Here is a 26407-nt window from a genome sequence, read left to right on the forward strand (position 1 = left end):
ACGTCCATTGGACAGAAGGGCTCACCTGGAAGCATGGCAGCCACCGACCATTTCTCCTGCCACCTTCTCCTCTTTTATCTCCTCTCCTTCCTTATAACTCAGCCTGCCCTCACCCAGGACCCATCCGTCACCACTGTGACTGTGACTGAAGGTGACCCGTTCATCGTCCCCACCACACTAGCCAACAAGACAACTCCCAGTTATGTAGAGACCACCCAGAACACTCCTGCAGAGACAGGGCTGTCCACTCCCACCAGCGGTGGAGACGCAGACGATGAGGATGTCCCTCCTGTTGGCGGAACCCGTTGCCAGGGTTACTACGACGTGATGGGCCAGTGGGACCCGCCGTTCAACTGCAACGCTGGTGTCTTTCTGTACTGCTGCGGTACCTGCTTCTACCGCTTCTGCTGTCAGTTCCGCCAGCAGCGGCTGGACCAGAGAATCTGTTCCAACTACGACACGCCCATCTGGGCCAACACCGGCAAGCCTGTGGCCACCATCACTGAGGGCCAAGAGGACCAGGACCGAGACCGCACACACCTCATCGTCTACATCATCTGTGGCGTGGTGGCCATCATGGTCCTGGTGGGCATCTTCACCAAACTGGGCCTGGAGAAGAGCCGCGGAGGAAGTGGAGGAGGAGCGGGGGCAGGGCACGCTGACCTCAACTCCAGGTAAGAAGCATGAGGGTGTGTGTAAGTGTATGTTGTGTATGGAGTGGGTCTGTATGTCGAAGAAGTTCCAAACAGGTGGATAGAAGTTTATGTGTGTGTGTGTGTGTGTGTGTGTGTACAGGCGTGTGTTTGTGAATGCATGTAGGTGTGTGCATTTGCATGCAGGTGTCCGATGTATTGCAGGGATGTTGGAAAGTTGGAAATTCTGACTTCATCACAGCAGAAAAGACAAATTGAATGTAGCGCGAAACATTTTCAAGATGCAGTTTGACGTTTCATCAACATCTTAACACACAACCTGCCAAGCTTGGAATTTACAACTTCCAACTCTGAATGTGTATCCGTAGGCCTACTAACATGTGTGCATGTATGTTTGCCTGCACGTGTACACATTTATCTCCAAGCCTTGTCCAACAACACACAACCAAATGTGAGCATCACATCCCTACCTCGTAAAACCTCGTAGAGCAGAAGTTGATCACTTTGCCCTGAAAAGGTTTAGCTGGAATGTTTGTCAGATTTTATGTTGACGTGTACCCAGACGTGCAGAAAGAAGGGACTGAGAGAAAAAAGTTCAAAATCCTGTTGATCCTAACATGATCATTTAAGTTAAGTGTGTAAGGCGCTGTGTCACTGCTCAGGTGTGTAAGCATGTTATGAATGAGATCATACATGTAAGGTACAATCTCATATGTGTGTACGTCCCTACATGAACATAAATCAAACCCTTATTTTGATTTTGCTCATATTTTTAATGTTTCTAATTTTGCATTTTGCTTTGTTTTCATTTCTTTGTGCTTGTTTCTTTTTCTCTCCATCTGCCATTTTCTTTTCTTTTTAAATATGCTTTTGTATATCACTCCTTGTGTATCATTTGCTTTGCTTGTAAGCATGACTTATATTTGAAATAAACAAAAAAAAAAAAAAAAGAAAAAAAAAGTAAAAATGGACCAAACAGTTGTTGTTGCACTAGGTGAAGCATTAGGTGTAAAGCACTCTTGTAGAACAAACGTCTCTCTGCTTCTGTGCAGGTAATCATTCTTTCAATCAGCCGCATGTATGCAAGGTTTTACACTGAGTCTTACACTTTTCGACTGAAAACAAATAACTGACATAACGTCTGTTATTTTGTCTCCGTTAACGGAATATTTCCCACTTGTGCAGAGAAGACATTTAGCGTTTACAGCTTGTTGCTTCTGTTGTGAACTTTTTCTCTCTGCTCATACACATGCGAGCATACACACACACAGACACACACACTCCTGCTGCAGTTGGGTTCCCTACGTGGGCCGAGGTTCAATCTGTTAGCCTCAGGAAACCATTACAGCAAACGACACACAGCATGGGCTCAAATTTCCCTGCTTTCATCCCAAACTGTCTAACCTTCCCCGGCTGCCTCTCCTCATTCTGCTCTCCATCTCCAGCTAATTCATCTCATCTCTCCAAGCTCCCCGTTTTTGATCTTGTTTTCTTCAATGAGTCGCCATTGCACTTGATGTCATTTGTTCCTCTCATGCTGAGTCTCCTTCTCGCACATTACAGCGTTCATCTTTCTCAAAGTCTTCCTCACTGGTCTTCCACCACATCTTCTCTGTCCCCCTTCATCTCCTCTTCCTCCTCCTCCTCCAGCTATCATCCACCATGAGCTGAGGCAGGGGCCAGTTTCAACATCACATCACATCACATCTTTATTGAGTCCTCTCCGTTTCACCTCCCAGCCCTCCTCCCTCATCTCTTCTCAGTATCACACCTTGCTCCTCTCCTGCTCTCCTCCCCCACTTGTATTTTAGTGGTTTCTTTCTGCATTTTAATTGAGAGAGCGGACACTCTCCTTGCTAAAGCTCCATCGACCAGCCGCTCTGCTTGTGCGTCTCCCATTAACCTGAGCTGCAAAACTCATTTGACGGATAACACACAGCCAGGATTAATATTTCCTGCAGGGTAGCACCTCACTGAAATAGAAACACTCCGGCTGCATAAACACCCTCCCTCTGCAAGCCCATCTCAACAGATTACTGCTCCTCCTTGCGATTAAACAAATTTCACCAAGATTACAGCTTTACCGTTTCTGGACCGCTCTGCCTGCACGCTCATTTAGTTATTAGCCCGCTGACATAAATCCCTGGTCCAAAAAGTGTACGTGCAACTAAGACCTCATGTACTTGCACGCATTTCATGAAGTGAAATGCATAAATATGTACATACGCCCACCCATTTTAGAGTCTGATACTGATGTGGCGAAGCTCAAAAGGCATCTTCCGCACTCTGCCATGCACCTGCTCTTTTTTCAATTTCTTGCCTTCCCACTTTCTTTTTCTACGTCTCAACATCCCACGAGCAGAAGATGATTAACACTCCGAAATCCCACCAGTTCTCCCGAATCAGCTTTGAAAGTTAAAATCCAAAGTGATCCTCCTCTCAGATTACCCTCCTTCCATGCACACACATACACACACACACACACACCTTTTTCTAATACTTTCAACCAAAGCAGGTTGAGTGTGTTTGCTAGCTGCGCTAATCCTCAGCCAACAAAGGGAATGGAGAGCGCCGCCTTAGGTCATACATGTCACGTCTAATGAAAGCCTCAACCGGAGAGGGACTGGCCTTACACCCAGAGAGTAAACAAACACAGATGACCTTCATGATTTTACACACACATGCACTCGCAGTGATTTATAGTTCAATTAACAACAAGAATGATAGTGCTGGCATTTAGGCTGCGTGAGCACGGTTCAGATCACCACAGCGAGGAGGTCAGGATAGCCAGGAGGTGAGATGCACTGCAGTACAAAGTCCACCTTACACAAGTGTGAGAGGCCAAGGACCAACAGGGTGGCAGAGGAGGTCACATGGTTCAGACAAAGTGTGTGTGTGGGTCTGTATGTTTGTGCAAATGTGGGAGAGTGAGAGCGAGTGCATTCATGCAAGAGTGTGAGCGCATGTATGTATCCGGCCATTTGTGTGCCCCAGCGCTCCAGATGCTGTCAACAGCAAGGAAAAACCTTGTGTCTCCAATTATTTGTCTCTCAAATACAAGAACATGTTTGATAAAATTCATCAGCTTCTCCTGGTCATGATAACCTCTCAAACAGCCTTGGCCAAGTGCCCAAAAACAGAACAACAGGTTATCTCCGAAGATACAAGGCTTTCAACATCAACAGTACATAAAGATCCATACGTTTGACTTCATTTGCACTTTCTCTGTAGTCTGTGTGTGTATACTGCAGTGGGCCTTTTAACCATCATGTTATGTAATGAAGGACACTGTCACTTAAAGGGTCTGACTGCTCTGCCCTGATTTAAGGCAGACAGATAAGCAATATTCAATACAGCTGGGGCAAACATATGGGCCACAACCACACGCGACAAATGGGATGCCTCTTCCATTTCGCCCTCTCGCTTTCTCTTTGACACACACATCATAATCATGGCACTGGGATATGATGTCACGGTTAATATTTCAAGGGCATTTTTGGGGGGCTGTTGATGTGATTTTTAGAGGCAGTTTGCTCCTTTTGGGGAAATTGGTGCAATTTTACTGAGCTGGAAAATCATACTATTGCACTGCATGTACCACCATTTAAACAGAGCAACATTCATTCATTTCACCTTCAGGCTGAGAATCCAAATGCTGGTTACACTCAGTCATGCTTTAAATGTCTTATAAAGTGATGATCAGCATTAATAAGAACAACTTTGGTCGTGGGATATCCATCTGGCTGGTGAACATCGTCATCCTGTATCACTTGATTTGTCTTTTTAACAGTTCCTTCATCTGTCTTGATGGCTGATTAGAAAGACTCTTTATAATGACTTACATCTATAACTGAAGGCTTGATGACTTGGTAGAATGCAATTAAGTCATTGACAAAGGGTCATAAGTTTCTCACTTTTGAATCTGACATCCATTACCACAATCTGCAGCAGGCTGCAATAGTAGGGAATTCAGTTAATAACTCCTTAACAAATGGATTTGGTAACGATGGTCCGAAGTCCTGCAAGTGTTCGATCACTTCCTGAGCAAGTTATTCTAGAAAATATTACACATCAGTGAGATGACCTCAAAGCTGTCATTGTTAGCTCATTCCTACCAATAATACAGTATTTATTAACCACTAATAAAGCCACTGGTTACAGCTCATTTTAGAAACCCTTTGTAAAAGGGTAGGAAGAAAGTTAGAAGTTAGAAAGTCAGACCCAAATGAATTTATTCTCTCTAAGAATAAGCTGGCAGCAGCAGTATTGTTTAGATTGCAATGTACTATTGGTACCTGATGATTTTTTGTACGAAATGTTCATGAATAGATATATTTTTAAAGTACAAGAATATTCAGTTTGTACAGGCCCACCTCACTAAGGTGTATTCCAAGATAACAAACAGATATCAGAACAGCATTATCCCACGTTGTGAGATTTGTAAGTAGGAGACAAGACTTGTTCACAGGACAGAACTTAAGTAAAATCCAGAAAAGCGTTAACTGACTGACTAATGGACTTTCTAAGACATGTTTTTCTCCATATTCTTATCAACTCATTTCTCTGAAACCTTGTTTACTTAAAACCACATGCTATGTGCTAACCCCACAACAACAACAACAAACAAGTGTGAGTTATAAATACGTGCCATGTGAGAAAATATGTTTGCGAAGAAATAAAATGACAAAAGACAGAAGTTCTCAGAAAGTTTCCTCATCTGCTCCACTTTCTCAGCTCCTCTTCTGATCACCTCCAGGGTCGAGCTGTCACTTTGCGTCACCTCTCACCTGTCACCAGCGTGTGAGGTGTGTGTGTGTGTCCATGTCTTCATGCATGTGCACTTGTGAGTAAACGTGTTAAAGAGTGCACACGTATGTGCCTGCATCACCTCTTGCTGCAAATCCTCCCAAAGTGAAAGAACATAGAAGTTGACAGCTACCTGGCTGCATCAGATGTGACAATTTTCACCCTCCAGCTGCTTTACCTTCCTCTTTTGTCTCCTACTTGCTCCTCCTCAGTCCTGCCAGGCTTTGCTGGGCCCACAAACACTTAAATGTGGGTCAGCGCCCACTGACTCAAGGGTTTGGCTGTGTGCTGTCTCTGTGTTTGTCAGTCTGTTTATCGGAGTGAAGCTGACATCTGAGAAGATTAGCAGCTTTATATCTGTCATTCTTTGAAGGTGGCATTTCCATTTTTAAGACTGTATAAAATATTAAATTCCAAGATGCATATTTTGACTGTCATAGTCAAACCCATATCAGTCAAAAAGTGAAGTTCATAAGACCAGCAGACGAACAGTGAGTTGGCCCCTGCAGCTCTATTTCATCAGTCTTCCAAACTTCTAATGGGCCATCTGTCTGCAGCTTCGAGCAGGCATGAAAACCAGCTAAAAACAACCCAGATAAATATGTAAGCAACCTGAAAAGTTTTAAGTTAGCACAAAACTGCATTTCTTCCATTTTCAAGGTGGCTGAATAAAGAAAAATCACTTGGCCAGAGGGAAAGGCTACAAGTTAGCTTGTTAGTCGGCTATGAAAACAAAACCAGCATCAAATAGCTGAATAACACCCTGGAACCATAAAACTAACCCTTTTTGTGCATTTGTAAGGGGGCTGAAAGTAAACAAAACCACATAGTGAACTCTGTGTGAGTTTGTTAGCTTGAAATCACAACTACACAACATGTTGTGTGTGCATCTATCACCCAAATAACCATATTCAGTAGGGCCCATAAAAACTGATGAATTGCAATAAAACTGCTGTGCGTCAGACTACAAGTTAGCATGTTAGCATGAGAACAAAAGCAGACAGAAGCCACATGCACCCAACAGCTCTTTTTTTGTTTGTTTGTTTTTTTTAGCATAAAACATTGAGATTCCGTCACTATCAAAGAGATGAACAAAAATCCATGTAGCTATGTAGGCTGCCTGAAAACTGAAAAATCACCATATGTGTCACTGTTAATCCTATTTGTCATGCACATGATCATCACAGCTGTCTACAGGTCTAACACTAAGCAGTGAGATGTGAATGTACAGTGTATACAGGGGAAACTGAGTAAGTTGAGCCAATGGATGAAATGAAACCATACAAAAAAAAAAAAAACATAATCATGTGACCATGACTACATTTTATGGAAGCAGAGTCCACGCTACTCAAACCCTCTAGGACACGAGCAAAATTGTCATGTAGTTTATCATATGCTAAAGAGAATAGTGACTGAAATAGATATGTTTCTGACATCATTACCTGTTAATTTAAATCTAAAGCCATGCAAAACAAGGTCATAAACATAACAAATATTCTACTGATAAGACACAAAAGAACAGCAAAGGCCAAGCATCGTTTAATGATCGAAAGAAAGCAATAAGGCAAGTGTCAGAGTGTCTGTCAGTGTCAGTCTGTGGCCCAGAACCACAACACAAACAGCATGGCACTCAGAAGACAGATCAACTAAACGAGAACAGCAGAAGGACCCGGAACTGCTTATGCCAGACTCGCCAAAGCTTAATCAGATTTCCAACAATGACAAAGAGTTTGAACTTTTCAGCCACATCAAGAAACTTGTAGGCCAGCTTCATTTTCAAAATAGAGTAAGTGTGTATCTTAAACGGAGCAGAGCGGAGAATCGCTTCTGGGACACCTGCTGGAACCACAGGCATCATTTCTAACGCCCGGGACCAGCCTCGTGCACAGCTTAGCAGCTCCATTCAAAGACAGAGAAGCTAAACTTGAGCAAGCAACAAAGAAAGGAAATTCTATTCCTGAAACTGGACAGAGCAAAAGAATATTAACCTGCAGACGACTCAGTATACTCCATCCACATGCTAACTTTTTCTATGGTCATTGTTGTAAAATCATAATGATGAGATAGCTTGTTTTAATTTCCATGTATACACAACATCCTGAGGCATATATATGACTGTTATTTGGAACAAATATATTCCATTCTCCCCTTTATTATTTTTTTAGAGAATGTGCACAGGTATATGAATTTTCAGAGACACCAGAAGAGACGCATCAGAGGAATATAAAAACAGAAATATCAACCTACTGCAGTCAGTGTGTGTGTGTGTGTGTGTTTGTGTGGTGTAAGTTGTCATCATTTCACTCTTTATCAGTAATTTTCATTGACAGCCAAGTTGGTTTTAACTGATGTTTTTGATGAAAAGAGGAAGGGACAAGTGTCAACAGGGAGGAATTTAAGACATGGAAACATCTGACATGATCTTTTTACTTTTCGGTGGATTATCTAAAAGTTTTGTTTTTACAGATAAATGTCATGAAGGATGGTGTCTGGAGACTGGCAAGAAGTTTTGTACAGAAGAACGCTGGTTTGATGAGTCCAGTGGAGGAACATCACTGACCCCTCCCCGTGTGTGTGTGTGTGTGTGTGTGTGTGTGTGTGTGTTCATGGATGTGTTTTTGTGTGTGATTTCTCAGTAGTGACTTTTATCTGCCGGTGTGTGTGTATTATCATATCTCCACAAGCCTCTCTGTCATATAATGAACTGTGGTGTGGCGCAAACCGTGAAAGCTGTTAACCAAATTACTGGGATATTACCAGAAAGATAAAAACTCTGCACAAGTTCATATAAAATGAAGAGACAAAATGCTGGCATAGTTGTGAAATTGCATCCACACGTTCAGTTACAGGATCAATGATGTCTGCATTACTGCATGAACAGCATGTACAGGAAACATGTACTGTGCTGTATGTCCTGTATCTGCAGGCCTTCATGTACTCAGGACATTGTACATTAGCCAGTAGAGTCACGCTGCACAGAGGCAGAGTGGATTTCTCTGTTTGGGGAGTTACTGTAATGTTAGCTGTAACTAATCACCGTGTGAGCTCTGATCTGGCGGATCGGGGTGGAGTAATTGATTGTTACAGGACATTAGCAAAGTCTCATCTCAGCATGGCTGTAATGTGATGGGAGAGCTTGGAGGTACAGACGACCTCACTGTTACATAACAAGCTATAGAGTAATTAGGAGTCGTGGGAGAAGCAACCTGAAGGTTACTTATGGAATACATATAATATAGTCCATAAGAGTTTACCAACAGCAGAGATTTCTCAGTCAAGGAAGAGCAGGAAGCATTTTTTACAAATGAATGAACTGCAGGCCATATTGCACAAATTTCAGCTAAAATTACCATATTCTGACTGGCAGTTTGGAATATTCCGTGTTTAATTTTCCAAATCACATCAGCACTTTCACAAAAAAAACAAACAAACAAAAAAAAAAGACTTATAAGGGGGCATGGTGGTGCAGTGGTTAGCACTGTCGCCTCATAGCAAGAGGGTTCCAGGTTCAAATCCCGGTCTGGGCCCTTCTATGTGGAGTTTGCATGTTCTCCCTGTGCCTGCGTGGGTTTTCTCCGGGTACTCCGGCTTCCTCCCACAACACCAAAAACATACAACACCAAAAACATGCACGTTAGGTTAATTGGCTACTCTAAATTGCCCCTAGGTGTGAGAGTGTGCGTGTGTGGTTGTTTGTCTTTGCGTGTTGGCCCTGCGATTGACTGGCGACCAGTCCAGGGTGAACCCCGCCTCTCGCCCGTAGTCAGCTGGGATAGGCTTCAGCTCCCCCGTGACCCTGACGGATAAGCAGTATAGAAAATGGATGGATGGATGGACTTATAAGGGGATTCTGAGTCTCTGGTGAAACTGGTGAATGATGATTGGTTGAATTTGTAGTAATTGTTGCAAATGAAAATCCTGGAAGACTGACTGCAGCAGACAAATCATGGCTTAAATCCAGTTTAATGCTGCATATTAACACCATCACTCAGTTGTGATTTGATGGGGCAGCTGGAAATAATTTTCTGAATTTTGGGAGGTTTGACACACATGTCCCGGGCTGCACTTTATTAACAAACATGCACCTGTACATTCCTAACATCGCTGATTTAGAGTTCGCCCTCATCCACCCCACCCAGCCAGTCTTAATCTTTTAACCAACTGCACGGCCACCGTCACTCTTTCAAAGGCATCGACAAAAACGCTCATGAAGCACAGCCAACGCGCCATAAACACTACATAGCCTGGAGACAGGTGAAGTTTTTGTTGCAGATTAAAAGTCCAAATCAGCAAGTTGTTTGAGCGGCGAGCCAAAAGAAGAGTGTGTGGAGGCCCGAGGCGTAGCACGGCAATGAGTCACAGAGGGGATGAGGAGGGGAGAGAGAGAGACTGAAGGAGAGGAAGACAAACGATATGGTTAAAGGAGGGAGGTGGGGGGGAGACAGATTTAGGGCTGAGTTTAGGTGAGGAGGGGGGAGGAAGAATGAGAAGACTGAAAGGACAAAGAACTGAAAAACTGAAGAAAAAGAAGAGAGAGACGGTTATTTGCATCTTACATCAGGAAGCGTCTCTTTATTTATAAGTCTTCTTATTGTGCCATGCAAATATTTAGAAGGAGACAATTTCACGTCATAATCTAATGCAGACTTTCGACAGACACACACGCACGCACAGTGTATATAAAAGGATTAACAATAAGATGATTAGGATCTGAATTGATTTGAATGAATGAATATAATATCCAGTTACAAAATAAGGCTCCTGAAATAGAGTGCATAAATGTGTGATTTTGGGGCTCTTATTTCTTGTTTTAAATCTTCCTTTTTGCTCATCTTCCTTTGACATGTCTCATCTACTTATAATTTAGTCCTTCCAAAATCCAAAAAAAGAAAAAAAGCCTAAAAATATACCATTCGCGGCTGAAGTCTTGGCAGTGAAATGCAATGTTGTGCACACACACACAAACTGGGCACATACCACCAGAGTCCCTTGTGTGGACACTTTGTGTGACCTAACTGAGACCAACACACACACACAAACATTTTGCTGATGAGCAGAGAAGAGGCCAAAGAGCCTCACTTTTCTATTTGTCAGGTTGAGTGTGAACAAGCCGCCCTTGGCTGTCTCTGTCAGGTCCGTCACACTCTGAAGTTGTGTGTGTTTTGTGTACATGTTGTGTGTGTGTGTGTGTGTGTGTGTGTGTGCATCAACGATGTAAGGGGCTAAACACATGAGCTTCGTTAGCGAAACAGAGGCACCAGTGTTTGAATTATTGATCAAGGGAGTGAATACCATCCACACTGTAAATTCAGCAAATGCACAGGGAGCGGAAATTTGTTTATTCAAAGTGATGAGTACGCCCGTGTGTGTGTGTGTGTGTGTGTGTGTATGTGTGTGTGTGTGTGTGTGTGTGTGTGTGTGTGTGTGTGTGTGTGTGTGTGTACGTGAGAAGACAAAGAGGAGTTGCCGTCATCATCTTTGGGAAGGAGGTTAGGATGGCTGGGCAGCGTGTGTCTTTAGCTCATAGTAAATTAATGCAATGAATGCAAAGTTCTAGTACAAGAAAGTACAAAAATACGTGTGTGTGTGTGTGTGTGTGTGTCTGTTAGAGAGAGTCTTGCTGTCATTCCTATGCATTTCTTGCATCCAAACACAACAAGCCCCGAGTCCAAACATGACCATATTGCAGGAAATCTTGCCCGTATGTCGTTCAGCGAAAAGGCCGCTGGTCAAATACAGCTGAGCGGAATTTATCGTAGAGGACACACAGAACAAAACACACATAAACACACAGCGGGGAGATGAGCCACTGTGAAAGAAAATTTGTCACAGCAGACACAAACTGACAAAACTGAAAACAGTCATTCAGGTAACTGGTACAACAGTGTTACAGTTCAGCAAGTAAAGTCACGCTTGGCATCAGCTGATTGGCATCAGATGTTTCATTCACACGTCGCAATCACTGGCTTGTTTACAGCTGTGTGACCATCAGCTGATCAGTAACGTCCAATCACATTCAAGTGGATGTAAATCACAAGCACTATGACCTGGCACATTTCACTATTACTCCGCTATCGCATGTGATGATTTCTGCTCATCTCTGCCAAACAAAACTCCACCACTCACTCCACAGATGCAGACTTACACGCACCAATCATGGGTGTGTAACTTATTTATGCAGACAAAACACAAGTTCCCACAATGTAAATCATTAAACATTAGGGTGAAGACTTGCTCTAAGGTTGGGTTAGAATTAGGCAAGTAATGTTGATTGTTATGGTTAGGTGGTGCATAAGCCCCCAGGAAATGAATGTAAGTCTATGTAATGTCCCCAAAAGTTATGGAAACATGACTCTGTGTGTGTGTGTGTGTGTGTGTGTGTGTGTGTGTACAGAGGGCTTCCAGCTGTTCAGGAAAGCCCTCACAGGGGACTAGCTCTACACATCTGGATAACAGATGATGTTTGTTGTCCCATTCACTGATGTAGAATCAAACTCTATTGTAAACAATTCGTCAACTGTACTTCTGTCCTGTTTCTCTTCCTCAGAGAGCAAGTGGATCAATATCATGTGATCTATTAGACATAATAAAAGTAACATAAATTAAGTGTTTTATAGCTTACTTGTTTTATAGCTTACTTACTGGTTTATTGTTGTAGGGCAAATGACATGTTGAGCACTAATTTACATTCAAGGTGTGTGGGTGTGTGTGTGTGTGCGCGCGTGTGCATGTGTGTGTGCGTGTGCTGTTCTCCAGGACACTGACAGACCTGCTGAAGCAGCAGGGAGGTGAGGTGAGTTCAGTGGAAAACGCCACGGCCAGTTCGCCCAGCGGAGGGAGAGCCAACGGCATCTCGGCCAGGATGATGCGCAGCAGGAGTGGTGAGTGCTGAGAGAGAGTGTGATCTCACACACAAACACACACACAATACACAGGTACATTTTGGATAACATACAGCATACTAGAGGTACTACTACTCTCGGTAAAAACTAAGAAAAATCTTGAGATGTTGGGGGTTGCAGGGCCGTTTTGACTTGATCAGTCACAGCACGATGTGAGCAAAAACCAGTCACCGGTCAGTCACAGGACTAAAACATGTTGCACCAACAGACTATTCAAAATCTATAAATATCCAACAGATTTTTGTGAAATCAGGGATTCCAAGGTTCAACTCTATTAATGTTTGACTGATTTGTTTTTGTTTTTTATGTAATTTTCTTTTTTGAGATATGTTGTGTCACAAAAAGTCAAATAACCAGTGGCCTAAAGTTTCTTGGTAAAAATTAAATTATCTGCTTTTCAATTCAGGATGTCAGTGTCACAGAATTGTATCCACTGTGAAACCTCCACCCAGAAGCAAGCAAAAATAATGTTAGGGAGGGAATTGATCAGAGAATTGATTATCTACTACTGTAAAAAACAAAATAATAATAATAATATTAACAATTACTGTACCTTCCTCACAATGCTGAGGCGAGCACAGTTACGCCATTTTCTCTTACACCACGGAAAGTGACACAAACCATTTTAATCTCACTTTGCTTTGCACTTTAGCTTGGAGTTTTATTCTTGTGGGTCTTACTTTTCAAAAGTGAAAATGATCAGATCTGTGAAGTTTAGTCAGGTTGTGATGTGTGAAAACCTTTTTTTTTTTTTGTAAAACTGTTTCACATGTGCCTGTGACTGACTGGCAACCAGTCCAGGGTGGACCCCGTCCCTCGCTCGCTGTCAGCTGGGATAGACTCCAGGCCCCCCCGTGAGCCTGAACAGATAAACAGTATAAAAAATGGATGGATGGATGGATTGATGTTTTACATGAGTTCAATCAGCAAAAGTTGATTGATTGATGTTACTTGTTTGTTCGAAGTTGATTGATCAAGCTAAGCAGTAGGTGGCGCTAATGGTCTAGTAAGGTGCCATTTTACCAGAAGAACGAGAGGACCTAAAAGAGCACCAGTCAATCTTCAACAGGTGGAAAAAAATGTAGAACTCCCAATGGAAATGTGGCATTTATGTTTGTTTGACGTATTATTGTGAGGAAGGTTACAGTGTCCTTATCGCTCCACACTCGTCTCATGGTTTCGTCTGCTGACATTTTTCATGTCTTCAGCGGAGCGGAAGCTTCAGTGGACATTTACATGCTCCATGTACTCAATGATTTGTTCACTGTTTCCATCACACTTTAACATATTTTCCTGTTATAGATATGCAGTCTTTTCCATCTTCTCCGAGCACTGAAACTCCCTTGCAATTTGTTTTTTTTTTTGAAATTTTCAGTATTTTAAACTCAGGTTTAGTTATGCACAAACTGAAGATGTGCACAAAAACAGGCAGCTGGAAATGCACCTGTAGACCCTATTGGAAGGACAGCTATTCAGCATGACAGCGTTTTCTGTCAAAACACGACTTCTCAGTGCCCATCACGAGGAATGGGATGCTTCTTGATACTCATATAAGTGTTTAGCAGGGACAGAGTGGGAGATTGAACAATGGAGCATCTTCATCCAAAAGAGGAACACACGTTTGTTGCACTACACTCACACACACACTATTACGCAGTTTAATTAATGTTAATGTAAGCAGGCTGCACCCCTACAGGCATTTCGCACACATTCTCTATACATGCAGAGGCAGCAGCCTGTATGATTTTGACCTGTGATTGGTTGTTGCCACTTAGTATCTTTAGTATTATGTTTGGACTGTTGTTCGATTTGGCTGTGACTGTTCTTGTATGTCCCCACATGCATGGATTAGTGTGTGTGTTTGTGTGGGTGCATGTGAACATGTGAGTACACATGGGTGTGTGTGTGTCAGATGGAGCGACTGGGGACGAGTGTTTGATATTAGAGGCCCCCTGCAGCATCTGTCTCTCATCTCTTGCGATGAGGAATTTCACATACCGCTAATGACACGATACACCATGTGGTGGACACTTTAATCCAGAGTGTTTCATTGATCATATTCACTTGAAAAGGGCAACACGCCATGGCTAACATTAAAAAAAGAGGAAAACAGGTGTTTGTTGGGCGAATCAGCCTTGTTATTTTTCTCTAAGTTGCTGAGTATTGCCTGCGGCCAGAGAGCCTGCGGTAAAGTAAGAAGCACCAAAGTTCATGCGCAAGAAATCGGTCTGTGATGAAGCGCACAGAAGTAGTGATCCTCAGATATTAAAGAACATGACTGCCCTGCAGTTATCCGATCATAAATATTAATGGACACATATCAGCTGATCTCAGTATCTAACATGATCCGTGCTGGCTGGCTGCATGTGTGTTGAAATTAGCTGCTCGTTATGCTTGGTTAGAAAGAAAATCTGCAGAATCTTCTCATGGCAGTTTGACTGATTACCACTGCTGCAAGTCAAAATAAAATGCACACACACTATGACTGTCCAGAGGCAATTAGCTCTGTCAGTTAAGATTCCTTGCCATTGGATTTGGGTCCCTGAGAAGCGCAGAATTTAGTGTTTAAACTGAAAAAATAATTACATTACTTTACTAAATACTGTCCTCAGTTGCAAAGTCACATCCTGGAGAACACCTAACATCAATTACAACAACTTTGGATTTACCAGGAAACGCGTTTCTTCTTTTTTGGTAGGGGTTTGCCACTAACCGTTACTTGCAGCTCCTGAAACAAGCTAATGCATATCAGGCAAGTCTACATACTTTTCAGTCACTCCTACACCCTGTTTTCCTCATTCAGCTTTTTTTCTGGGCTCGCTCCTGCTGTTCCTCCCATTGCTGCCTCAAAAACGCTTTCGACATCGAGCTGACTAATTTTAAATCTTCTACTGCTGTGAACCGCCGACTGCTCGGGGAGTGACACGATCATGCCTGCCTCTGGAGGGCCAGACGTCCTACAACTGCTGGATGTTTCTCAAGCCCAAGGTGGAGTCTTGCAAAGAAAACAGAAAGTGGCAGAGAATGATGAAACTATGTAAGAGTAAATACAGGGGTGGGGTACAAGTGAGTCCACTTCTTAATGTGAAGTGACAGAGGCGAAAGGCGGGGGACTTGGCAGACAAATCAGTGTTGATGATTATACCTATTGATGCTAATGTGTTCCATATTTATGCACATTACACCCACTTCTTCCCAGAGGAGGAAAATGTCCACTGGCTGTTTACAATCAATACAGATGGATGGCAAAAAAAAAAAAAAAAATTGTCCAACAGGCTGCTTTGTGCCAATAAAACACAACAAAAATCCTCATCACATCACATCCGAGCCCATCATGACAGACGTTTGTTTGGAAGGAAAAAAGTTTTAAATCAGAACGTTGCCTGAAGTCTGTCTTATAACACAGAACCTTAAAGCTGTCTACACTTGTATTCTTTTTGGTCATAACATGGTTTTAAGAAAACTCGCAGGTTGACATTTGAGGGCCGACACGTCATCGCTTCACATCATGAATCATCTCCCTCTGTCCCACATTTCATCCTCTGTTCACCCCATTAAACTTGTGTCTAAACTCTGCACGAGTTACAGGAATCTTTGATTTTTTTTTTCTTCCTTTGCTTTATTTGTACAGTGCTGTAAATTTAAGCCGGGGCACACACCATGTGTAATCCAAAATGTAATGCAAAATGTTGTCCATTTGAGCCACAGGACAAAGTGGAACACTACATAGATTGCCTAGGCAGAAAATAGATGAACAGTATTGGTTTTTCCATAGTAGACAACATGCAGACAGAGGCCTTTGGAAAAACTAATGTTCATTACATGCACAGTAATTGAACACATTTGAACTTATTGAAGGTGTTAAATGCCTTGCTGCCATTGTCTGTGTGCCTGGCATTCACTTAAGAGCGAGACTACACAACGTTTGGAAAAAGAAGCCCCCACAATCGTCCTCTTATTAATGAAAAGTTGAATTCATAAGCAGTACAACACAACATGATATGACCAACAGTTTGCGGTGGCTGATAGCAGCTAAAGTTAGCGAACTTTAGACCGATATTAGGTGACGTTACTGATTTCATGACTCTTCGCTGCTTTACAGGATGTTAATGTGGTTTAAGTCTAATTTTCTCATTTCACCTTTTCTTCTCGTCTTGATCTAACAACAAGAAGGTGAGCATGGAGGCCAGTGGTTCCCCACAGCTCCGTGTGGTGCCGCATTTGCTAAGCCAGCCCACTTTTGAGCCAATCAATCTGAGGGATTTCAGTTCTTCTCCTAACAAAATCCAGAGAGGAGAAGGCAAATTTAAGAGTCATTTCTTGTATGTTTGAGATGTACATGGAGCATCAGCAGCTGATGTTAACTGAGGACAGGAGGCAAATATTTGGTCTAAAAGTCTCCGACAAACATGACTCATTGCAGAAAGAAAGCTTGAAGCGAAAAGCGATGACCTATTTATCAAAGACAAGTGCAGAAGTACTGTAGCATGACCCAGTAACAAATCACTCTTCTTCACCCGACTATCACCTTTTCTTCTCACACTTCTGTTTTTTTTTTATCTTTGCCCCAGCTGTCAGAGGAGTTGCTTTTTGAGCACTCATCTTCTCCAAAATGTTTTCCTGCACTCTCAACCCTTCCCGTGCGACACAAGAGGCAAACCCCCTTGTTTTTGTAAATTAATGATTTCAGGATTAGTCTTTGCTCCCTTGCTCATGTCAGGTTAATTATTCTGACAAAACACACATGCAGGTCACACAGTGTGAGGATTATAATGTGCGAGGGTTGTGTTTGTCTGCGCTGATGCTGCTGCAGTAAACGATGATGCACGCAGACTTTCACATATGATCTCACTGGTGACGGACGTGGTACTCGCTCTGCCTCTCGCTTCTGTCTCGCACTGTCGCTCCCGCTCACACACACGCATGTGGACGTCGTGGTGATGACGGACAGCGCGCAGCATGCACTCTCGCCTTCATCACTTTCCCCGCGGCACTTAAGACTCCTTTTAAATATTGTTTCACACACTCAGCGATGCACATTGCTACACAAAGCACACACGATGTACAGAAACTCGTGCTGGCCTCGTTTTTCTTGGTGTTTTTCACGGTCATAAGCACTCACAATAGCACGCCAGTGTAAACAGCAGGCAGATGGTATAGGTGTGTGTATGTGTGTGTGTGAGAGAGAGAGAAAAGAATCCCTTTCTATCAAAAACTCCTGAAAACTTGAACTTAATTTTCTGACTTGAAAATGGATGTAATCGAAACGTCTCGCTGGTGCATCATTAGTGCTTCTGCTAAAACTAGTCATCTCCCTTAACAGCTTAAAGACCAGCAGGGATATCGAACACATCGTAAGACTGTGCCTGTTGTTTTATTAATATCCTAATATTTTGCACGATGAGAGAAAAAAAATTTTACCCCTCTTGTGTTTCATGTTTCATGCCTGCATGGCACTGCTGTGTCATTAATTATTAAGTTTCATCATCAACTAAAAGGAAAAAGGAAAAACTACACAGAACCTAACAGCACGGCCGGTTTAAGCACTATCAGAAAAACTTTTCTTCCTTTGTTTTTTGTTATTTTTTTTCCTTCAACCTATTTAAAAGAAAAGAAGTTCACCTTTAATGAGCACCACTGAGTTGCAGAGGAACTGAACACGGCATTGACCGCCAAAGCCTTGTTGCTTCATCCACACTTAACTGTTCCTCAAAGTTCTATTCAGACGACAGACTGCATTACCGGTACTTTTGGTAAGCTTCAAATATCAACTTTTAAGTAAAGTTTAAATTAATCAACATACTTCTCATTGAGTGGGATTATTCTCACTCGGTCCACACAGACACCTAATAATACTCCATACTATGCCCGCACGTGACCTCCTCCACTCTGTCCCGCCGATCTGTCTCCTTGTGTCCACGCACCTGAATCGTTCAGACAGACCATACCAAGGAAGCCTGATCTTCACCTCAGTCGTCCGCGATTCCCACCGAGAGAGAAGATATTACGTAACTCATTAAGCAGCGTTCCTGCCCTCTTGTTCTTCCTGAAAGATCACAGACGTTTATTTGGTGGTGCTTAATGGAGAAATTAATATGTGCATCCCCTGAACTAGAATCTCTCCTTATTCTCTCACTTCCTGTTTTATGTATTGGCTCGCAGACACTTACATTCTTGTTCCATTAAGCAGTCACTGAAATCTTGTACCCTAAAAGTGTGCTTGACCAAGCAGGTATTAATAGGTATTGTTTGAATTTCTGTGTGTGCCTGTCTGGTGGTGCACATCATTTCCTGCAAAGTGTGTGGCTCAAATTCTGAAAAAAAAAAGCCTCAAAACAGCTAACTTACACAATGGCCAACAAAAACTTTGTAATAACATTGCATTTAATTTATCAATAAAAGATGACTATTTTGTGTTGATTACCAGCAATCTCACATTCCAGATACCAAACACATGAAGAGTGGAATTTCACATCTCCATTTCATAATTCAGAGGGCAGCTTCACATTTGTGTCTGTTTGATGTGAAGTTACCATAGAAATCTGACCAAATAAAAACTTTATGAAATCTAAAAATAAAAATCTCAGAAGAACAACCGGCTAATTTCCACCAGTGATCAAAGTCACAGGAAGTGGAGTCATTAAACGTAAAGAGCATTCACTTCATTGCACACACACAAGATTTCAGCCTGCGCTTCTGATGACAAACAGTCAATACAATATACTGCACTGTGACAGTATCTTTTGGCCAATGGTGTCATGAGGAGCTACAGATGATTATGAGAGGAAGGTAGTAGAAAATGACGATGATGAAGATAGTGATAATGGTGGTGATGGCAGTGTGAACAAGCCCTTATAATCCGCTAATCTGGCACATGCTGAGAGGTCAGCGCCACTGAATTACACTGATCTCCCCCCTCACACACACACACACACACACACCATAGCTAATCAGCTTAAACTACAGCACACAGTGCATGGATATGTGTGTGTGTGTGTGTGTGTTAAGGTAGAGGCTCAGAGTTGTAAGTGTACATGTGGATACTGTACAGACTAACTCCTGACATTTCTCTCCACCCCTCTGGCTTCAGTATAATTTTCTAATTTATTCCACCAGAACATGCTGCCATCTTCCATATCCCACCCATTCTCTCTCTTTCTCAGCTCTCTGTCTCTACTCATCATCTAAACCACACAAGACTGTCTCACTGCGTGTCTCTTTAGCGTGCGTGTGTGGTGATTAGCATTCAGACGTTGTGCCGTGTACACCTCTTTCTTAGCTCTGACAGCCACAGATGAGATGAACTCTTCTGTCTCTAATGCTGTGCTTTTCCCAGTGAGACACACTACCACAGACACACACACACATAAGTACACTCATGCACAAATACACTTAACTTGTGCATGCCAAATCAGATTGCCAAGCATATCAATATGCTTTACTGTCTCATTCAGTCAAAAGATCTTCCAGCTGAACACACACACACACAGAGGCACTGACACATACAATGACACATTTTATAAGTTAAAGCTGTTAAAACAATAACGCCATGACCTTATAAGTCATATTGTCTATGAGTGTGTGTGTGTGTTAAAGTGGACATTCGTGAGCCCATCATGTGTGTCCATCCATCCTTGGGGCTGACATCAAGTGCACTGGCTGCATCAGTGGACTTCATTAATGCTAATAGCCAGGACTTTACTCTCTCAGTGGATTTGTTCCATTGTTCATTAAGCTCAGTTCATTTAGCACTGGACTGGCTGGCTGGCTGTCCGGGTGGGGGCCGCTGTTTCACCCCCAAGTAAAAGGGAAACACTATGTAAGGGATGTTAATCCAGTATTTTTGTGAAACCTTCATAGTATACATTTCCACCTGAGAGATTCCCAGTACAACCAATCATGAGCTTAAGGCTATTACACACTAAGTCATCCTCCATGCAACGAAAAAGGCCGGGTGATCAAATTCTTTCACCTTCTGTCACCAAGAAAAGGCAAGGGCCATAAGGAGACACTTGTATTGTTAGCTACTCCATGGCTCTTATACTGTGCTCATATGCTGAAATTTCCCAAATATACTATATAGTCAAAAGTATTGGGATGGGGCTGCTTCTCATGGGTGTTGGACTCGGCCCCTTATTGCCAGTGAAGGGAAAACCAAGACATTTTGGACAATGCTATGCTTCCAACTTTGTGGTGACAGTTTGGGGAAGAATCTTTTCTATTTCAGCATGACTGTGCCCCAGTGCACAAAGCAAAGTCCATAAAGACATGGCTGGATGAGTTTGGTGTGCAAGAACCTGACTGGCCCACACAGAGTCCTGACCTCAACCCCACTGAACACCTTTGGGATGAAATGGAACAGGGACTGCAACACCATCAGAGTCTGACCTCACAAATGTTCAACTGCATCAACGGGCAATAATTCCCACAGAAACACTCCAAGATCTTGTAGAAAGCCTTCCCAGGAGAGTGTAAGCTGCTATAGCTGCAAAGCTGTCTGTGTATTCAGAATGCAATGCTATGAAAGCCCATGTTGGTGTAAAGGTCAGGCGTCCCATCACTTTAATCTACATAGTGTACATGTAAGTAATCAAATCATCACAAATCAAGCAGCACACTGGGCAGGCAACATTCTAGGGGTACTAGTTTGATCAGGAGCTGTAGGCAAATCTTAAAGAAACTGCCACGTGTGGTCTGCTGTATGCACTGCACATGCAGGGTACATGAAGGTGACAGGGTGCACACAGCACTCTGTGAAAGGAACTGTTGGTCATTTGGACCCTGCAGCTCATATCTGCTCCAGGACTACCTCAGCAGAAATAATCGAGCATTTTTTTCATCATCTTTACAAGACAGGAAAAATGAAAAAAAGCAAATGTATGAGACAGCATGTAAGCACTGGACATGACTGTTGTGTGATACTTCCTGTGTTGTGCTTACGTTTGGAAAGATACTGTGCTCACCACTGCCTGCCTCTCTCTTTCTCTCTGCTTGACTCTTACCAGAGCACTACCACCTGAATAACTCAGCATACGGGCCATTTGGACAAGGGCTTCCACACCCGCACAGCAACCACAGCACAGTGGGACTCAACAAATACACCTCCCTCAAAGCTGTGGGTAAGTCAGACGCTCAAACACGCAAAGTGATGCTAACTCCAGCTGACACATTAACCTTTAAAGTACAGAAGGGTCCCTGTACAGGAGCTGCCGACTGATGAGGTGCTCGAAAAGCTGATCTCAAAGAGGAGACCATGCAGTTCCTGTGTGGCACTGTGGTGTGACTGCTCAGATAGATGGTGGACTCACTCCTCAGTTCCTCATGGCCTATAGACGAGCACAGGGAAGTGTTTCATAGAGTTATGGTACTGGAACCTTTTTTGTGTTTGTTTTAATTACCAACAACACTTTGATTTTATTAAAGCTAAGGTCACGGTGCCACAATAATTTAGCAGAGTCTAAAGCAGACAGTGCAGGTCAGTGCCAGGGACAAAGCTGTATAATACATGTGTATCATGTAACACAGCCTCTGGGAGCAGCACAGGAGCTCTTGGGCAGGAAGAAACTACTGGGGTAAGTAAGATCAAAACAATGTGAGTGGTGAAAGTCCTCCTCCTTTTAAATTTGCAGAAATAAAGCTTAAGTTTAGATGAAGTTTTTTCCAAACTTGACCTTTTTACATGGTTTGTCATCCCATCTAACTGTTATGATAACTTTGCATATGATTTTTAATGTTTAGCCCTTAAAACTGAAATTCCTTCCTATTTGCTACTGAAAGTTGTTATAATTTATTTGCTTTCTGCCATTTCATTGTAAGTGTAAAATAGGGCTGTCACAATAAGACATTTACATCATTATCATTCATTTACATCATTATCATGGCCAGGCGAATTCACGATAACGATGAGTCAAATTCATCTTTAACTTTGTTTATCGAGTGCTTTGTTTCTTTTTGGAAAAATAAATTACACTCAAAATACGAGTGTAGGGAGGTGTAGAGAGAATTTGTCACAGTATAAAAGAGTGTACAAAGAGCAATTACACAAAAGGAATAGTGAGAAGGGCCATAAACAAAAATCTACGAGGCCCAACATCCACAGATTATTTACACGATATTAGTGTATGTGCTATCAACCTGATATCAATATTTAATTTTTTAAATATCATGGCTATCATCAGTACCAGTATGTCATGACAGCCCTATTGTAAAGTATATGTACTACAGTGTAGTTCCTTCAGAAACGAAAAATGGAGTATGCAGTTATGCAGCACTACACCAGTTGCAGCCATACTGATGATTCATGACTGTCAATTTGCCAGTTTACACAAATGGACAAAATCTTTAATATCAGATTATTTTTGTTGCACATAATATTGTACATGAATTTATGTTTGTACGGTTTTTCACTGCACCTCTAACGCCTCAGACGTGTTTTCGTAAGAGATTTGTGACGTCAGTGCAAATGAAAAAGAGGCTGTAGGGTTTTTACCAGGTGATTGTGGAGTCTGTTTCATGCCGGCAAAGGTCACACATGTTGTTGTCCTTGAATATCAGTGGATGTAATGGCGTACAGAACTGCATCCAACCACAGGCATCCCATTAGAGCAAAGCAATCCTCTACCAGAGAGCCAAAGGCAAATCGCTGCTTGTCAAGGTAGATTTTCTCAGCCTTTCTTATACACAGAAGATTGACTAAGCATGAGCGTGATTATCAATCAGCAGTTCTCTTTACACATCGTACATACAGTACATTTATACTTGCAAGATGACAGGCAAGAGCAAAGGCTTCTATGGACACACTTTAGCCTCTTAGGTTTCCTGCTCAAGGGCACTAAAACAGTAACTGACCGTTAGCCAAGCCCCACCCCCAGTCACTACTGTTGCTAAACCTGTCAAGCTGTCAATTTAGCATGGCACACATGTACTTTACAATGATTAAAAACTGTTCGCCACATCATTGTCATGTCATTGTGATGGTCTTGGAAAACTATTGATATAGCCTTTCTTTCCCAAAGTTTTCAATTCTATCAGTTTTAGTTCCTATTTTTGAATAAAATCAACAGGGTAAAAAAAGCTTTTGAAAAAATGATGAAAACAAACATCTGCTCTTTGTGGAAAATCATGAAAACACACATAGAGACAAGGTTACTGTTCATGTAGCCAGGACGCTAGCGGCAATGACCTCAGTTTTTAGTTTATTTAAATAATTCTCTGTGACATTCATGCTAGCCCATGACACACACACACACACTCCGGACTCAGGGCGAGGGTATTTATAAACCCTCACTGCTATGTGCCCACATCCTGACACACATATCTTTACCTCCATCATCTCCATTGCATTCCTCACTTTCTCCATCCTCATCGCTGTCCTGGCCTTCTGCCCAGCAAAAGAAGAGAACCACTAGCGTTTCCCTTCAGGGCATACGCCAATTGGAAATACTCAGATCACCAGCTTTCCCCTTTGATCTTCTTCAAACCCTCTCATCCTGACCGTCCTTCGCTTTCTTCTGAGTCTCTCTATACGTTATCTTCCTGCTCATTTAATATAATTTATTCTGAATTTCACATTTTATAGAGAAAATTTCAACTTATTTGTAACTGGAGAAAAACGTAACTTTTTCCTGTGATGTTTGCTGATGGCTCACACTGACCCATCCCACAATGCACAGCTTTTACACATAATATTATTGGTCCATCTTCTCCTATACAGGATCTTCACCTCCTCCACCTCAACCTTTATTTACTACTTGCTGTCCCTGTAAATATTCATACAAACTTGTGTTTCTGTTCACTTTTTATGGTAATGTGAGCTTTTTTTTGCTATCCTAAGCATTAAATATCATCTAATTAACCATAAGATAGAGTTAAGCCACCATAAGGATCTGGTCATAACAAGTGTGGCTGATGAGGGAGATTTCTTCTTTCAAAAGTTGCAGGGTCTCCCTTTAAAAGTTTCTAAAATACTTTGAGGAGCAAAAGAATATGACATTGCTGACAGGTTGGAGCCGAGAGGTCCTAGCGCGAATGCATCATGGATTACGTGTGATTCAGTTGTCAGTGGTCCTACAACGACAGACCCTGTGTTTGCACATTGACAGTTCATTTTAGGCTACTGCTGCATGTGACTCAGAACTGCATCAGACTGTGACAAATTGAAAATGACTTTAAAGAATAAACAACCATAAAAAGGACAAATATAGCATGTGTTTGCTTTAATGGCCTAATTGTTCCGGGGTAGTAAAGTATGGTCACTCTGATCGCTTCCCCCTCGCCGTACATGTACAGATACACAGCACATTACATGGCATGTTAAAGTTGAACCAGGAAGTAGCCCGTAAACTGGATGTTTACAACTGGCAGTTGTGGGCAATAATTTTTTTTCTTCCATGTGAGTGTGGCTAAACCAACAAGCCTACTTGTGTTTCTTGCCCCAGGCAGCTTCTTTATTTTTCCAGTTAACTGAGACAGAAATGATGTCTGAAACTACATCCAAGTTGCAATGAACTGAACTGATCATAAAACTAACAACTGATGAATGCTCTGTGCCTTTTTTTCACATGCTGTCTCCACCCACCCTTTTCTTTGTTACAGCACACAGTGCATCTCGTAGCTACTACAAGAGCTTCCCGCTCATGGACTTTTCCCAGTATCAGCCAGTGGCTCCTGCGGCCTTCCAGCCTGTGCCCATACAGCCCAAAGAGAAGTCGTACATCCACCAGCCTGCGTCAGCGCACCATGACCTCCACGCGCCCCTCTCCATCTCCATCCCCTCCAGCCACCTGGAGCAGTCGCGTCTCCCCAAGACCACCACACACCCACAGCTCTCCAGCTCAGCCTTCAAAGCCTGGGAGCCAACTGGCCGCCATGTCCACAGGCAGGCTTCTGCCCCAGGGCACACCTCCTCCTCCTCCATGCATGGCTCCACCCGGAGACATGGCTATTCAACCCGGAGACAGCAGAGCATAGAGAACATGCCAGATCTCTTTAACCAGCCCTATGGGGGGGTGTACGGAGGAGCAGGAGGAGGGGAAGGGCAGGGGCAGCATGTACAGGGGCAGCACCCATCTCAACCCTCCTACTACCACCACACTAGGCAGAAGAGCTACTCCACCCACAGTACAACTGAGGTGACCGTCTGAGCACCAAGTCTTCGGTGTTAACTGAATGCCTGAGTTTGGGACAGTTGGCCCAGCAGGTGAGGGATATTAAACGGGGATAGACATTCAGATTTACGAGATGACACGGGATGTGTAGATAAGTGGAAACAGTGAGATTCAGGAGAAAAACAGTGTAGCAGGACCACCACTCTCACAGATAATGGACTCAGCTGGTAAAAGTTATTACTGGATTCCACAAAGGATCTTGCACGTTGATCATTTAAAGTGTATAGACTGTACCTCAAAGGTTGTTTAAAACCATTCTCAGGCTCCTATGGGTCACACAGCGTTCACAGATTCTCAACCACTACAGGTTTGGCACTACAGTGGGGATTTATTGTGGTTCTACAGGCCTTATAAGAATGGGGATAGGAGAACAGAACAACAAAAACTGTACTCGCACCAGCTCTTAGAGTAAGAAGCAAGTCTGATTTTGTCAGTGGAAAGGTTTTACATGGTGGTTTCAGCTTTGGCAGGAATGAAGAGTGAGTTTGTGTCAGCCAAGTTAAGTCTAGTTGAGTACAGTAGGTCATGGCCAGTTAGGGTTGTGAAAAACATTCCACAATGAGCCTGGAGCTTACTAAAACTGCAGCCAGAGCCTTTACTTACTGAAATTGTCTATTCAGAGAGACATTTGGTGCAAACACGCAGCTATTTCCATTTCCTGCATTTGATGTAAATGTAGTTTACAACCTTTAAGATCCATTTCTGTGGTTCACCTACAAACTGAAGAGTTAGACCTCAGGAACTATTTGCTTAAATCTGGAGCTTCACTGAAAATCTTTGACCATTATTGGCAACCAGTACATACTGGCAGAAATTGATTAAAAATGTGTCCTTCTAACACATATGGGCTTTCTTTTCAGCAGTTAGATGAGAAGATTGA

At 42.6% G+C, this 26407-nt stretch overlaps 1 protein-coding gene across 1 annotated transcript; it reads left to right on the plus strand.

Annotated features, from left to right (window-relative positions):
* Positions 1 to 26407, plus strand: shisa8b (shisa family member 8b). Its single transcript, XM_046378184.1, has 4 exons — positions 1 to 674; positions 12216 to 12340; positions 21367 to 21480; positions 24956 to 26407. Exons 1-4 carry the CDS (start codon positions 34 to 36, stop codon positions 25501 to 25503), a joined length of 1428 nt encoding a protein of 475 aa, XP_046234140.1. The 5' UTR covers positions 1 to 33; the 3' UTR covers positions 25504 to 26407.

Source organism: Scatophagus argus, chromosome 21, assembly GCF_020382885.2.
Source record: "Scatophagus argus isolate fScaArg1 chromosome 21, fScaArg1.pri, whole genome shotgun sequence".
NCBI classification, from domain to species: domain Eukaryota; kingdom Metazoa; phylum Chordata; class Actinopteri; family Scatophagidae; genus Scatophagus; species Scatophagus argus.